The sequence below is a fragment of the Mustelus asterias genome, unplaced genomic scaffold (assembly GCF_964213995.1).
Source record: "Mustelus asterias unplaced genomic scaffold, sMusAst1.hap1.1 HAP1_SCAFFOLD_4643, whole genome shotgun sequence".
Classification (NCBI taxonomy): Eukaryota; Metazoa; Chordata; class Chondrichthyes; order Carcharhiniformes; family Triakidae; genus Mustelus; species Mustelus asterias.
The window spans coordinates 1-15565 of record NW_027594586.1 but is presented as its reverse complement, the minus strand read 5'-3'; the positions used below and the strand labels follow the sequence as shown (position 1 = coordinate 15565).

The following is a 15565-nucleotide window of genomic DNA, read 5'->3' as shown; positions in this document are numbered from 1 at the left end:
ATCTGACACAATTTACCTTGAAATATGCAGGTGCTGTCTGAGTATGGGATGGTTTCATGTGCTATCTGAGAAGGAGCATGGAAATACAAAAGATTACTGCATCCAGTTCAACCCCTACTGGGCCTATTTACCTCATGATCTCAGTAAGGCGGTAAGTGTGCATCAGGGAACATTTCTGAAAATGCACTTCACGCTCGCTAACACTCAGAGTCTGAGTAATCATAACGTGCATCTGGAGCTCACCCTACCTTTTCAGTCCGGGTAGGGTTCTTACGCCTTAAAAACCTCCCAAGGAGGGATCCTAGATGGGCTGTGCAACCTCTCATCCCTTAAAGGTGTAGGCATTGTGCTAATTTGCACTGCTCTGTTACCCAACCTGGAGCAGTGCAAATAAAGAAGGTATGTCTGCAGCATCGGAGGTGGGCACAGAGGAACTGTAAGGTATAAAATCAAGTTTCTGGCATCCAGTTCATGGACGTATTTCAAAAACTGCTCCTCGCATCTGAAAATGAAATCAAAGTTAAATGGAAAATGTATTTTCAAAAATCCTTTCCTGGGATGTTGCTGGCTAGGCCAGAATTTATTGTCCATCCCTAATTGCCCTTGATGAGCTTCCCTCTTAATCCTTGTGATGTGAGTACGCAAATACTTAGGTTGGTAATTCGCTGTCCTCTCTTCCCGTAGCCTAATGTTTTAAGCATGAGGCTGGAAAGGAGGAGGAATGGGCTGTGTATCTAGTTACCTGCTGAAAAAATTGTGATAATGCGGGCCATCCAGATGGATCCCATTCAGTGTGACCCTCCTCATTTCCAGCCTCACTCTTAAAACAACTGGGCATAGACAGCCCAACTGCTCACCATTCCCACAGAAACATGCTGAACAGAGGAGGATTGCCATCCATGACGGAGGAGAGATGCATAAAGAACGAGGCTGCTCCCTGGTTACCCCAGTAAGAAGTTGAACAACACCAGGTTAAAGTCCAACAGGTTTATTTGGTAGCAAAAGCCACACAAGCTTTCAGAGCCTTAAGCCCCTTCTTCACTCACCTGAAGAAGGGGCTTGGAGCTCCGAAAGCTTGTGTGGCTTTTGCTACCAAATAAACCTGTTGGACTTTAATCTGGTGTTGTTAAACTTCTTACTGTGTTTACCCCAGTCCAACGCCAGCATCTCCACATCCTGGTAACCCAACCAGCATGTTTAAAACATTAGGCTATGAGAAGAGAGAACAGCGAATTAGCAACCCATGTACATGCGTACTCTCATCACATGGATTGTAGCAGTTTAAGAAGGAAGCTCCTCACCACCTTCTCCTAGCGGTGTGCCTCAGGGATCAGTGCTGGGTTCACTCTTATTTGTCATTTATATTAATGATTTGGATGAGACTTTAGGAGACACGGTTAGTAAGTTTGCAGATGACACCAAGATTGTAGGGCTGAAGAATATTACAGATTGGGAGGGATGAGGCTGTGGATGGATTTGAAAACAAGGATGAGAATATTAAAATCAAGGCATTGGTGGACTGGGAAGCCATGTAGTTCAGCAACTTGGGATGATTGGTGAATGGAACTTGGTGTGAATTTAGATGCTGGAGTGGAGTTATGGATGAACATGATTTTATGAAGCGTGGGAGAAGGGAAGCTGACCAAGAGAGCATTGCAAGAGTCAAGTTTCGAAGTAACAGAGACATTGATGAGAGTTCCAGCAGCAGATGAACTGAATCCGGTTCAGAGTCAGGTGATGTTACTGAGGGGGAAGTAGGCAGTTTTAATGATGGAGGCTTTGGCTGGAAGCTCATCATGAGGTCAAATGCAACAAGGTCTGGCTTCAGTTCAGAGGAGCTAGAGAGAGGGATTAAAAACTAGTCGGGAGCGGAGTTTATGGTGGGACCAAAGACAGTGGTTTGACCTTCCCGATATTTAGTGGAGGAAATTTCTCCTCATCCACATTAGATGTCGGACGAACAGTCTGATGAATCAGAGACTGGAAGGTGCCAGATTCCACTCTGTAGAGTTAACTGATCTCAGTTGGAATAGCACTTGGGATGTTAGTGGTTCACTGAAACAGTGTTGTCCCTTATTGCTAAGCAATGACTCCCGGGAGTAGTGTGCTTGTTATGCCTTGTATAAGGACAGGATCAAGTTTCATTACGATGATCTTCACATTTCAGTAGTTTGCTGACATGCATTCTATAGGCTCACATGTGAAGAACAGTCATTCACACAAAGTACTGGCTGGCATCTTATTTCTGTAGGAACACCTCCCAAGCAAAGATTCAGTGCCTTATAAAGTGAAGGAAACAATTGCCAGAGATTGTTCTTCATAAATTTTTGTCCACGCAAAGTGTAACATGTGTTTGAGATCCATCACAATTAACAATGTGTATGTGATTCATTTTAATCGTATTGCTATACTTTTTAAAATTGGTAATATTTTTCATTTTAAAATAATGCACATTTCCAGTCGTACCCATGACATTTATTCAAATTCGATTATTTTTCACCAGGAGCACTTTTGATTCACTGAGCGTAATTCCGGAAACATCTCACACCGGGGCGGCATGGTAGCACGGTGGTTAGCACTGCTGCTTCACAGATCCAGTTACCTGGGTTCGATTCTCGGCTTGGGTCACTGTCTGTGTGGAGTTTGCACATTCTCCTCATGTCTGCGTGGGTTTCCTCCGGGTGCTCCGGTTTCCTCCCACAGTCCAAAGATGTGCGGGTTAGGTTGATTGGCCATGCTAAAAATTGCCCCTCAGTGTCCTGAGATGCGTAGGTTAGAGGGATTAGCGGGTAAAATATGTAGGGATATGGGGGTAGGGCCTGGGTGGGATTGTGGTCGGTGCAGACTCGATGGGCCAAATGGCCTCTTTCTGAACTGTCGGGTTTCTGGTTCCTGTGAACTCGCCCAGTCTGTTTATCCTGCATCTAGAATTATGTTCCTTTTTCTCTCAGTCTCTCTTGCAGCTCCAGGACCTGACATCCTCTGACCTGTGCACACCTTCAGATGTACCCCTACAAGGATTTAGCAACAGAATTGCCATGGTGATGCGTGGGAACTGTACTTTCTATGAGAAAGTACGACTTGCTCAGATTAATGGAGCCAAGGGACTGCTCATCGTCAGCAGGCAGAGCCTGGTAAGAAACGTTGGACATTAGACATAGAACAGTACAGCACAGAACAGGCCCTTCGGCCCACGATGTTGTGCCGAGCTTTATCTGAAACCAAGATCAAGCTATCCCACTCCCTATCATCCTGGTGTGCTCCATGTGCCTATCCAATAACCGCTTAAATGTTCCTAAAGTGTCTGACTCCACTATCACTGCAGGCAGTCCATTCCACACCCCAACCACTCTCTGCGTAAAGAACCTACCTCTGATATCCTTCCTATATCTCCCACCACGAACCCTATAGTTATGCCCCCTTGTAATAGCTCCATCCACCCGAGGAAATAGTCTTTGAACGTTCACTCTATCTATCCCCTTCATCATTTTATAAACCTCTATTAAGTCTCCCCTCAGCCTCCTCCGCTCCAGAGAGAACAGCCCTAGCTCCCTCAACCTTTCCTCATAAGACCTACCCTCCAAACCAGGCAGCATCCTGGGAAATCTCCTCTGCACTCTTTCCAGCGCTTCCACATCCTTCTTATAGTGAGGTGACCAGAACTGCACACAATATTCCAAATGTGGTCTCACCAAGGTCCTGTACAGTTGCAGCATAACCCCACGGCTCTTAAACTCCAACCCCCGTTAATAAAAGCTAACACACTATAGGCCTTCTTCACAGCTCTATCCACTTGAGTGGCAACCTTTAGAGATCTGTGGATATGGACCCCAAGATCTCTCTGTTCCTCCACAGTCTTCAGAACCCTACCTTTGACCCTGTAATCCACATTTAAATTAGTCCTACCAAAATGAATCACCTCACATTTATCAGGGTTAAACTCCATTTGCCATTTTCCAGCCCAGCTTTGCATCCTATCAATGTCTCTTTGCAGCCTACAACAGCCCTCCACCTCATCCACTACTCCACCAATCTTGGTGTCATCAGCAAATTTACTGATCCACCCTTCAGCCCCCTCCTCTAAGTCATTAATAAAAATCACAAAGAGCAGAGGACCAAGCACTGATCCCTGTGGCACTCCGCTAGCAACCTGCCTCCAATCCGAAAATTTTCCATCACCCACCACCCTCTGTCTTCGATCAGACAGCCAGTTACCTATCCAATCGGCCAACTTTCCCTCTATCCCACACCTCCTCACTTTCATCATAAGCCGACCATGGGGGACCTTATCAAACGCCTTACTAAAATCCATGTATATGACATCAACTGCCCTACCTTCATCAACACACATAGTTACCTCCTCAAAAAATTCTATCAAATTTGTGAGGCACGACTTGCCCTTCACGAATCCGTGCTGACTATCCCGGATTAATCCGCATCTTTCTAAATGGTCGTAAATCCCATCTCTAAGGACCTTTTCCATCAATTTACCAACCACCGAAGTAAGACTAACCGGTCTATAATTACCAGGTAACCGGTCTATAATTACCAGAACTTGTTCTGGTACAGGTGATTGTACCTGTATTAGTAAATTTGCACTGTTGCACTTCCTGTTAGCTGAAGTTATACTAAAGACTGTGTGTAGCTACCACTCCTGTTAATTATATTGTTATATCAATGACGAGAAAAAAAATCACTTGTAGAGGTTTACAGTATGGAAACAGGCCCTTCGGCCCAACTTGTTCATGCCACCCTTTTTTAAACTACTAAGCATGTCCCAATTGCCCGTGTTTGGCCTATATCCCTCTATACCTATCTTACCCATGTAACTGACTAAATGCTTATTAACAATGCGAAGCAGAAACCCTGGTATTTATTCTCTTCCTCCACTCCCTTCCTCAGGGGTGCTGAAGCCAATTGCATTGTTACCTAAGCAGCCGCTGTGGCTGCTTAGGTAACATAGCAGTGCGTTAGGAATGTTAGGGCTGATAGCAGCGTTCCCATTCCTAGTTCAGCATGAGGGTTACAACTGTCATTTGAGTTAGTAAAAGATCTTACTTTTTAATTAGCTGTTTCAGGGTAGCGAGTTTCAGTGGCATTAAGCATCACAAAATTACCTTGGAATGAACATTTTAATCAAGCGCAGTTTGGTTTTAAAACAAGGATTGCATATACTCAATGTATCCTGTGTCTGTAATTATATGTTACTTGCCATTGTGTCTTGGATGAGAGCACGTTGGCAATGTTCCCCCTTGTGGGAAAGAGCAGAACTAAAGGCAATCGGCAAAGGATAGTTACCAAGACATCAAATAAGGAATTCAGAAGAAGTTCTTTACCTAGAAAATGATGTGAATGTGGGCTGTACAACCACAGGGTGTTGAGAGAGGATTCATATAAGGAGAAGTTCTATAAGCATATGAGGGATGCAGGAATAAAGGGTTATCCTGATGTTAGATGAGGGAAGTAGTTTACTAACTCCAGTGGAACAGAAATGGTGACGTGGATTGGTTGGGCTGGCTGGCCTGTTTCTGTGCTGTATATTCTATCTAAAGTGACTCCCTTTTATTCTAAGGCTGTGCCCCCGCGTCCTAGTCTCCCCTGTTAATGGAAACAACTTCCCTACGTCCATCCTATCTAAGCCGTTCATTATCTTGTAAGTTTCTATCAGATCTCCCCTCATCCTCCTAAACTCCAATGAATATAATCCCACGATCCTCAGACGTTCATCGTATGTCAGGCCTACCATTCCTGGGATCATCCGTGTGAATCTCCGCTGGACCCGCTCCAGTGCCAGTATGTCCTTCCTGAGGTGTGGGGCCCAAAATTGCTCACAGTACTCCAAATGGGGCCTAACCAGTGCTTTATAAAGCCTCAGAAGTACATCCCTGCTTTTGTATTCCAAGCCTCTTGAGATAAATGACAACATTACATTTGCTTTCTTAATTACGGACTCAACCTGCAAGTTTACCTTTAGAGAATCCTGGACTAGGACTCCCAAGCCCCTTTGCACTTTAGCATTATGAATTTTGTCACCGTTTAGAAAATAGTCCATGCCTCTATTCTTTTTTCCAAAGTGTACGACCTCGCACTTGCCCACGTTGAATTTCATCAGCCACTTCTTGGACCACTCTCCTAAACTGTCTAAATCTTTCTGCAGCCTCCCCACCTCCTCAATACTACCTGCCCCTCCACCTATCTTTGTATCATCGGCAAACTTGGCCAGAATGCTCCCAGTCCCATCATCTCGATCGTTAATATATAAAGAGAACAGCTGTGGCCCCAACACTGAACCCTGCGGGACACCACTTGTCACCGGTTGCCATTCTGAGAAAGAACCTTTTATCCCAACTCTCTGCCTTCTGTCTGACAGCCAATCGTCAATCCATGTTAGTACCTTGCCTCGAATACCATGGGCCCTTATTTTACTCAGCAGTCTCCCGTGAGGCACCTTGTCAAAGGCCTTTTGGAAGTCAAGATAGATAACATCCATTGGCTCTCCTTGGTCTAACCTATTTGTTATCTCTTCAAAGAACTCTAACAGGTTTGTCAGGCACGACCTCCCCTTACTAAATCCATGCTGACTTGTCTTAATCCGACCCTGCACTTCCAAGAATTTAGAAATCTCATCCTTAACGATGGATTCTAGAATTTTGCCAACAACTGAGGTTAGGCTAATTGGCCTATAATTTTCCATCTTTTTTCTTGTTCCCTTCTTGAACAGTGGGATTGACCTCCTCTGGAGGTGAATCGCAGATCAGGTTTAATAAAGTTGGTAATGTGACTGATTAATTTAATTTATCTTGAAAGATACTTCAGTGGTACAACAAAAGGGTTAGCGTTAATTTTCTGTGCACTCTCTCTAATGCCCCTCTCCTTTGCTCAAATGCCTCCTTTAGCTTGCACCAAATTAACTTAATGAATCTTGTCATCACTTTCAAATCCTGTATCAGCCTCAACTGTATCCTATCTTGGAGGTCTATTCTAGTTGTACCTCTCTACACCATGCCCAAGGCTCATTTGATGTTTGCTTACAGTTGGTTTGCTTCTTTCCCTGCTGTACTAACAACTTCCACTTTCAGTCACTATGCAGCAATCCATTGATTCGTCCCACCCTTTCTCCACCATCATCTTTCGGCATGCACGCACTCCTGCCCTCCCATCGACGTTTCACCGACTTGACATCCACCGTTTTCCCACCACCTCCTGAAGCATTTTCAGGTCTTGATGAATGTGAGGGAAGTTACAGAAATGACAGTTGCCATTAGTTGCTTGCCTGAGGCAAATGATGCTCTTTATCTTCTGTGCAGACCCTGTAGTGTAGAATCAATGCACATCTCTCACCCTTTCTCTTCCCTCTTTCTGCCCACCATCCCAGCCCCACTATAGCTGCTGTGTCTCCAGGGTAACAATTGGATGGCAGTTCAATCAGCTGTGGGTTTCAAGGATAACGTTTTGGTTACTGTTTAATAATGAAGTGCTGGGCATTGTTTGTATAAATTACACTGGACTACCCTCTAATCGTTTCCTCAGAAATGATTGGAACTCGAGTGGTTTATCTTCTCAGTTTTAAGTATTTCAGTGCAGCATTTATGCTACCTGAACATTGATCATTTGCTGCTTCTGTTTCTCATCACATGAAACCCATGTATTTGTAAATAAATAGGTGTTGTGGCACAGTGGACCAAAAGCTCTGGGTTCAAGTTCAAAGTAAGAAGTCTCACAACACCAGGTTAAAGTCCAACAGGTTTATTTGGTAGCAAATACCATATTTGCTACCAAATAAACCTGTTGGACTTTAACCTGGTGTTGTGAGACTTCTTACTGTGTTCACCCCAGTCCAACGCCGGCATCTCCACTTCAAGTTCAAAGGCAGGACATGTTGGCCATGGAAGGAAGGTGCATAACGTAGTTTGATGGGCTGATAATCAGCTCGGGAATACTTCCATCACCTCTCCTACAATTCTCAAAAGGGAAAAAAAAGTGCGAAGGTACATTAAAACAAATCTAAAAAGTAAATAACTTTATTACTTAATCCACAAGAAACTTTGCAATACACCCACCCAAAGAAGAGTGTGATTGGTTCAAGCCATCGAGTGAGCATGTGGTCCCCAGCCACTAATCTTGGCGACCCTTTGATCTGTAACTCAGTTTTAGAACAGGTAGGATGTTAAACTTAACCTGGTCAATGAGGTGGACATCCAGACCTTTGAAACCATGTCTTGCTGCAGGTGTTTTATAGAACTCGGTGCTGCTTTGAGAGAGGGGCTGCAGTGAAAAAGGGTTTCACTGATAGCTATCTAGATCCCACAAAAAAATCTTGCATGTGCGCATACTTCTGTCCAACTAAACTCCTTCAGTGTCAACATTTAACCTTGAAATTGCCAGTGTAAACAGCTTCTGTACCGTAGCTGTGGTAGGCTGTGGATCAGAGGTGGTAAGGCAGAGCAATTTACAGTTTCTGAAGCTCAACTGTGTCTGTCATCTTTTGCTGCTCTTCTAGGTAAGTATTTTATTTTTTCAAAGTTTTAACTTCAGTTTCTATTTGTTTTAGTTATGCAGTTTGACCTTACTTTTACCCCATCCTGGTTTCAATCATTTGCACTCTCCTTCCCTGCCCTTTGTGGTTATTCACTGTTGTGCTGGGATCTGCTATTTCCTACTTACCAGCCCCCAGTCTTACCCTTTTCATTCAGGCTCCTCCATCCCCTCAGGTAAGTGTTTGGTCACATCCCTGGCAAACTCCCAAGTGCTCCACCCTACTTGCTGTTGTCAAATTTTAATTTGTCCAACGCCTGGCTCCTTTGTATTATTTCGTGCTTTGCTGTCCTGGGCAGCCTGTTTCTGGATATTCTGCCCAATTCACTACTGTGATCCGAGATCCCGTTCAGTGCCCTCCTCCACTGCTAGCTTGCCTGTAGGCCTATTGTCCTTATTTTTTGGATCCCAACCAATAAGATGTTTCTGAGCATGCTCCTCAGCCCAACTTCTTTAGCACTACTTTTTTTCTTCTCTGGTTTGATGCGTTCCCTTACCTGACCACAAGAGGCTACTTGCTGTCCTGCTGAAATTAGAACCCTGCCCTGCATTTTAATTGTCTTTGCTTTATTCCTTTTCTGATACTCCCGTCGTGCAGCTATTCTTTTCATGGCCCCAGCTCCCTTTTTTTCAAATTTGATTTATTGTCATGAATTGGCATACAGTGCAAAGTATTGTTTGTTGCGCGCTGTACAGACAAAGCATACCGTACATAGAGAAGGAAAGGAGAAGATGCAGAATGTAGTGTTACAGTCATAACTAGGGTGTAGAGAAAGATCAAATTAATATGAAGTAGGTTCATTCAAAAGTCTGTTGGCAGTAGGGATCTAGATCTAAGAAGCTGTTTTGAGTCGGTTGGTATCTGACCTCAAACGTTTGTATCTGTTTCCTGATGGTAGAAGGTGGGAGACAGTATGTCGGGGTGCGTGGGGTCCTTGATTGCACTTTTCTGACGCAGCGGGAAGTGTAGATAGAGTCAATGGATGGGAGGCTGGTTTGCGTGATGGACTGGGCTTCGTTCACGGCCCTTTGTAGTTTCTTGTGGTCTTGGACAGAGCAGGAGCCATACCAAGCTGTAATACAACTAGAAAGAATGCTTTCTATGGATCTGTAAATGTTGGTGAGAGTCGTAGCGGACATGCCTAATTTCCTTAGCCTCCTGAGAAAGTAGAGGCGTTGGTGGGCTTTCTTAACTATAGCGTCGGTGTGGTGGGACCTGGTGATCTGGACACCTAGAAACTTAAAGCTCTCGACTATTTCCACTTCATCCCCGTTGATTTAGGCAGGACCATCTCCTCCACTGCGCTTCCTGAAATCGATGACAATCTCCTTTGTTTTACCGACATTGAGGGAGAGATTATTGTCGTTGCACCAGTTCCACAGATTCTCTATCTCTATTTTTTAATAGTCCCAAATGTTTTAAAGATAGTTCCAGTTATTTTCCTAATAGCCTCATGAACAGTGTCACAAGGAATCCAGTAGTAAATCGAATTAACACGCTATCCGTCATCCTGCCAATTATCCATTGCCTATTAGTGATTTTATGTGAAATGTTGGCCTAGTTAAAAGCCATGCACTGTTTGTGCAGATACTGCCTGAGGCATTCTGCTGTCTCCTCTTACATTTCTCAAAACTGTTCAATAAACGCACAATGAAACAATAGGATTATAGATGCGTCAATTTAAACTATCATGTCTGATTAATGTACGATTGTTTTTGTTCTGCTCTGCAGGTGCCTCCAGGTGGAAATGGGAGTCAGTATGAGGAGATTGATATCCCAGTTGCTCTGCTCAGTTACGATGACATGCTTGACATATCAAAGGTAAAGCTTCTCATGTGTCCCTGTTAGTGGGTGGGGTGCTTTGAAAGTATTTACTGCTGAGTGGGTCAAACGTTATTCTCGCACAAATAGACCAGCAGAAGTGAGTGAAGGAAAAGAGGAAGCAGTTAAAATCTGAGACACCGAATCATAGAGCAGCATGAAACAGACTGAAATTAATTGGCAGCCATTGTGTACTGATTGAGCAGACCGCTTTGGCATACTGCATGTGTTTAGTTGTTTTTCCATTGTTACTTTTTCTGCTTCACTCTGCTCTACCCATGGCACTAACTCACACCATCTACAACTCAAGCCATCATTGGCAGTCTGTTCAGTCTGCAGGAGGTCATTGCTGTCAAGTCTGCTTCTAGCTTCACTCAGCATCCACACACACACACACTCACTTTCCAGCAAGAATCTCCGGACAGTGACAGGGAGCAGGAAACTTGGTTGATTATCTCTTCCTCACCCAGAAGCAATTAGGCTGTGGTCCCCTTCCTGTCCATCCATATCAGTTGCAGTTATTCCTCCCCTATTCCGCAGCAAAAAGTAGCAATTGACTTAAAGTTTGTTTATTTAGTGTCACAAGTAGGCTTACATTAACACTGCAATGTAGTTACTGTGAAAATCTCCCAGTCGCCACACTCCGGCGCCTGTTCAGGTACACTGAGGGAGAATTTAGCATGGCCAATGCGCCCAACCAGCACATCTTTCGGACTGTGGGAGGAAACCGGAGCACCCAGAGGAAACCCACGCAGACATGGGGAGAACGTGCAGACTCCACACAGACAGTTACCCAAGCCGGGAATCGAACCGAGTCCCTGGTGCTGTGAAGCGGCAGTGCTAACCACTGTGCCACCGTGCTGACTTCTGACAACATCAAGAGCTTGCATTTATATGGTGCCTTTAATGTTGTAAAATATCCCAAAGCATTAAGAAGAATATTGTCAGCTGCAGTTCAGTTGGTTTACTCTTGCCCCTGAGTAACATGATTCTGGTTTAAGCCTCACAGCAGGACTTCAGCACGGAATTTGAGGCTGACAATGCAATGCTGTATTAAGGGAGTGCTGCAGTGCCTTCAAACCATGGCCCTATCTGACTGCTCAGATTGATGCAAAAGGTTCTATGTCACCATTTTGAAGAAAAAGAAGGGAGTTATCCCTGTTATCCAGGCCAATATTTATCCCTCTATCAACATTACCAAATCTGATCATTATCACATTAGTGTTTGTTGATCTTTGCTGTGTGTGTTGGTTGCTGCCAGCAGTGACAATGCTTCAAAAATGCTTCATTGGCTGTAAGCCCTTTGAGATGTCCGAAGTCATGAAAAGTACTGTATGAATGCAAGTCTCTGCTGAATTTGATGTAAGCTATGCAAGGTGATATTAGGACAGATGTCAAAAAGCTTGGTTGAAGTGGTAAGTTACAAGGAACACGTTAAAGGAGGCAGAGCAAGGAGAGTTGGAAAGATTAAGGGAAGAAATTCTACAACTAAGGGTCTTGATAGGTATGGCCACCAGTGGTGGAGCAACGAAAAAGAAAGACACACAAGAGTCAGAATTGGAAGAACACATGGATTTCTGAGAGTTGTAAAGCTGGAGAAAATCAGAGACAGGCAGGAGTAAGACCATGGAGGAATTTGGAAAAAATGGGTGAGAAATGTTAATGTTAAAGGAAGGAGATGGTCTTGGTGATGAAGTGTATATGACAGCACTACTCTCTGTCTGAATGCAGGCAAGTTTGTGGATGACTTGTTACTGTTCCTTTTCTTTGTTTGCTGTGTAGCAGTATCAAGGCAACAATGGAAGCTTCTAATAGCAGTGCAGTCGAATGAGAGTGTGTTCAGAGATGTGCTGCCATCTTATGGTGCAGTGGGTTGATGTACCAAGTACGCCATAATACATTGTGGTCAGTTTATGCGGGTAATGAAAAAAAATTAATTCAAGGATGGGGGTATCATTGGCTATGCCAACATTTATTACCCATCGTTAATTGCTCTTGAGAAGCTGGTGATGAGCTGCTTTTTTTTAAACCATTGCAGTCCATGTAGGTACATGCATGGTGCTGTTAGGGAGGCAGTTCCAGGATTTTGACCTAGTGATAGTGAACGGCACTCTAATTCCAAGTTGGCTGCGTGACTTGGAGGGGAACTCCCAAATGGCAGTGTTCCCATTAGGGTCACATACTCCATTGGGTAAAACAAACTAACTTATTAAACCAAACCAAATAAACTGAGGGACAAATTAAAAGAGCAGCCCCTTAAAGGGATACTGCATCATTTTCATAATATGTGAAGAAATGGTGTCGGGAGAGGGTTTCAGATTCCTGGGACATTGGGACCAGTTCTGTGGGAAGTGGGACCTGTACAAATTGGACGGGTTACATCTGGGTAGGACTGGGACTGATGTCGTAGGGGGACTGTTTGCTAGAGCGGTTGGGGAGGGTTTAAACTAATATGCCAAGGGGCTGGGAACCTATGTAAGGAGTCAGAGAAGGAGGGAGCAAGGGCAAAAACAAGAGGTAGTAAAGGGAATAAGAAAAGTGATAGACAGCAAAACCAAGGGCAAAGTTCAAACAAGACTATAGAGAAAAATATTGGGAGCAAGGCAAACAATGTTAAAAAGACAAGCTTAAAGGCTCTGTGCCTTAATGCGTGGAGCATTTGCAATAAAGTGGATGAACTAATCGCGCAGATAGATGTAAAGGGTACGATATAATTGGGATTATGGAGACATGGCTGCAGGGTGACCAGGGGTGGGAATTGAATGTCCCAGGGTGTTCAATATTTAGGAAGGGTAGGTATAAAGGAAAAAGTGGTGGAGTGGCACTGCTGGTTAAAGAGGAAATTAACACAATAGTGAGAAAGGATATTAGCCCTGACACCGTGGAGTCTGTATGCGTAGAGTTGAGAAATACCAAGGGGCAAAATCCATTAGTGGATGTCATATAGAGACCCCCAAACTGCAGTGGTGATGTTGGGAATGGCATCAAACATGAAATTAGAGATGCATGTGATAAGGGAATATCGGTGATCATGGGTGATTTTAATCTGATGTGGAGATGCCGGCGTTGGACTGGGGTAAACACAGTAAGAAGTTTAACAACACCAGGTTAAAGTCCAACAGGTTTATTTGGTAGCAAAAGCCACACAAGCTTTCGGAGCTCTAAGCCCCTTCTTCAGGTGAGTGGGAATTCTGTTCACAAACAGAGCATATAAAGACACAGACTCAATTTACATGAATAATGGTTGGAATGCGAATACTTACAACTAATCAAGTCTTTAAGAAACAAAACAGTGTGAGTGGAGAGAGCATCAAGACAGGCTAAAAAGATGTGTATTGTCTCCAGACAAGACAGCCAGTGAAACTCTGCAGGTCCACGCAACTGTGGGGGTTACAAATAGTGTGACATGAACCCAATATCCCGGTTGAGGGCGTCCTCGTGTGTGCAGAACTTGGCTATCAGTTTCTGCTCAGCGACTCTGCGCTGTCGTGTGTCGCGACAGCGCAGAGTCGCTGAGCAGAAACTGATAGCCAAGTTCCGCATACACGAGGACGGCCTCAACCAGGATATTGGGTTCATGTCACACTATTTGTAACCCCCACAGTTGCGTGGACCTGCAGAGTTTCACTGGCTGTCTTGTCTGGAGACAATACACATCTTTTTAGCCTGTCTTGATGCTCTCTCCACTCACATTGTTTTGTTTCTTAAAGACTTGATTAGTTGTAAGTATTCGCATTCCAACCATTATTCATGTAAATTGAGTCTGTGTCTTTATATGCTCTGTTTGTGAACAGAATTCCCACTCACCTGAAGAAGGGGCTTAGAGCTCCGAAAGCTTGTGTGGCTTTTGCTACCAAATAAACCTGTTGGACTTTAACCTGGTGTTGTTAAACTTCTTACTGATTTTAATCTGCACATAGATTGGGCAAATCAAATTAGCCATAATGCCGTAGAGGAAGAATTCCTGGAGTGTATATGGGATGGTTTTCTTGACCAATATGTGGAGAAACCAACTGGAGAGCAGGCCATCTTAGACTGGGTACTGTGTAATGAGAAGGGAATCATTGCCAATCTGGCTGTACGAGACTCCTTGGGGATGAGCGACCATAACATGATACAATTTTTCATCAAGATAGAGAATGAAGTAGTTGACTCGGAGACTAAGGTGCTGAATCTTAATAAAGGAAACTTTGAGGATATGAGGCATGAGTTGGCCTTGGGGAGAGTTGCTTAAAGGGATGACAGTGGATAGTCAATGGCAAACATTCAAGGAATGCAAGGGCGAACTGCAGCAACTGTTTATTCCTCTCTGGCACAAAAGCAAAATGGGTAAGAGGGCCAATCGTTGGCTTGCAAAGGAAATTAGGGAAAGTATCCAATCTAAGGAAGAAGCGTACAAATTGGCCAAGAAAAATAATAGGTCTGAGGATTGGGAGCCGTTTAAATTCAGCAGAGAAGGACCAAGAGGTTGATTAAGAAGGGGAAAATACAGTATGAAAGTAAGCTTGCTTGGAACATAAAGACTGACACTAAGGGCCCGATTTTACCAACAATTTGCATCTGTTTTCAGGCGCGAAATCATGGTAAAGTCAGGTGTGAGGCCTTTATCGCAATCTGCATCCGCGTCCGTGCAGATCGCCACTTTACCGAGATTTGCATGCATTTAAATTAAATTAATGAACTGCCCGCCTTTTACAAACGCGTTTGCCGATCCGGAACTGCGCTTTTAGGGACCTGCTGAATAAAAGTCTGAGTCGGGTGCTCCAGCCTCTGAAGAGCGCGTTCAGTGTTTCCAACGGCTCCCTGACTCAGATCAGTGGTGGGGGTGGGGGTGGAGGCGGGTCAGATCATTCTCTGGTTGGAGGGGGGAGGAGGAGAGTGAGGTCAGATCGTTGTGTGGTTGGGGGGTGGAAGGAGGAGGAGGTGGGTCAGATGTATCTCTGGCGGGGGGGGGGGGCAATCGTTGCCTGGTGGTGGGGGGGAGGGCTGATCATTGTCTGGTGGGGGGGCGGGGGCGGGTCAGATGTTCTTCTGGAGGGGAGGGGGAGTGAGGCCAGACCATTCTCTGAGGGTGGGGGGAGTGAGGCAAGTTCGTTGTCGGGGACGGGGGGAGTGAGGTCAGATCATTGTCTTGGGGGGGGTGAGGAGGGAGGCGGGTAAGATGTATCTCGCGGGGGTGGGGGGCAGATGGATCTCTGGTGGGGGAGT

At 44.6% G+C, this 15565-nt stretch overlaps 1 protein-coding gene across 1 annotated transcript; it reads left to right on the top strand.

Annotated features, from left to right (window-relative positions):
* Positions 1-18: 18 nt before the first annotated feature.
* LOC144491176 (signal peptide peptidase-like 2B) lies at positions 19-10357 on the top strand (the record flags this gene model as incomplete). Its single annotated transcript, XM_078208856.1, has 3 exons — positions 19-151; positions 2952-3134; positions 10268-10357. Coding segments are annotated over exons 1-3 (381 nt in total), but the record flags the coding sequence as incomplete, so codon positions are not given.
* Positions 10358-15565: the final 5208 nt, after the last annotated feature.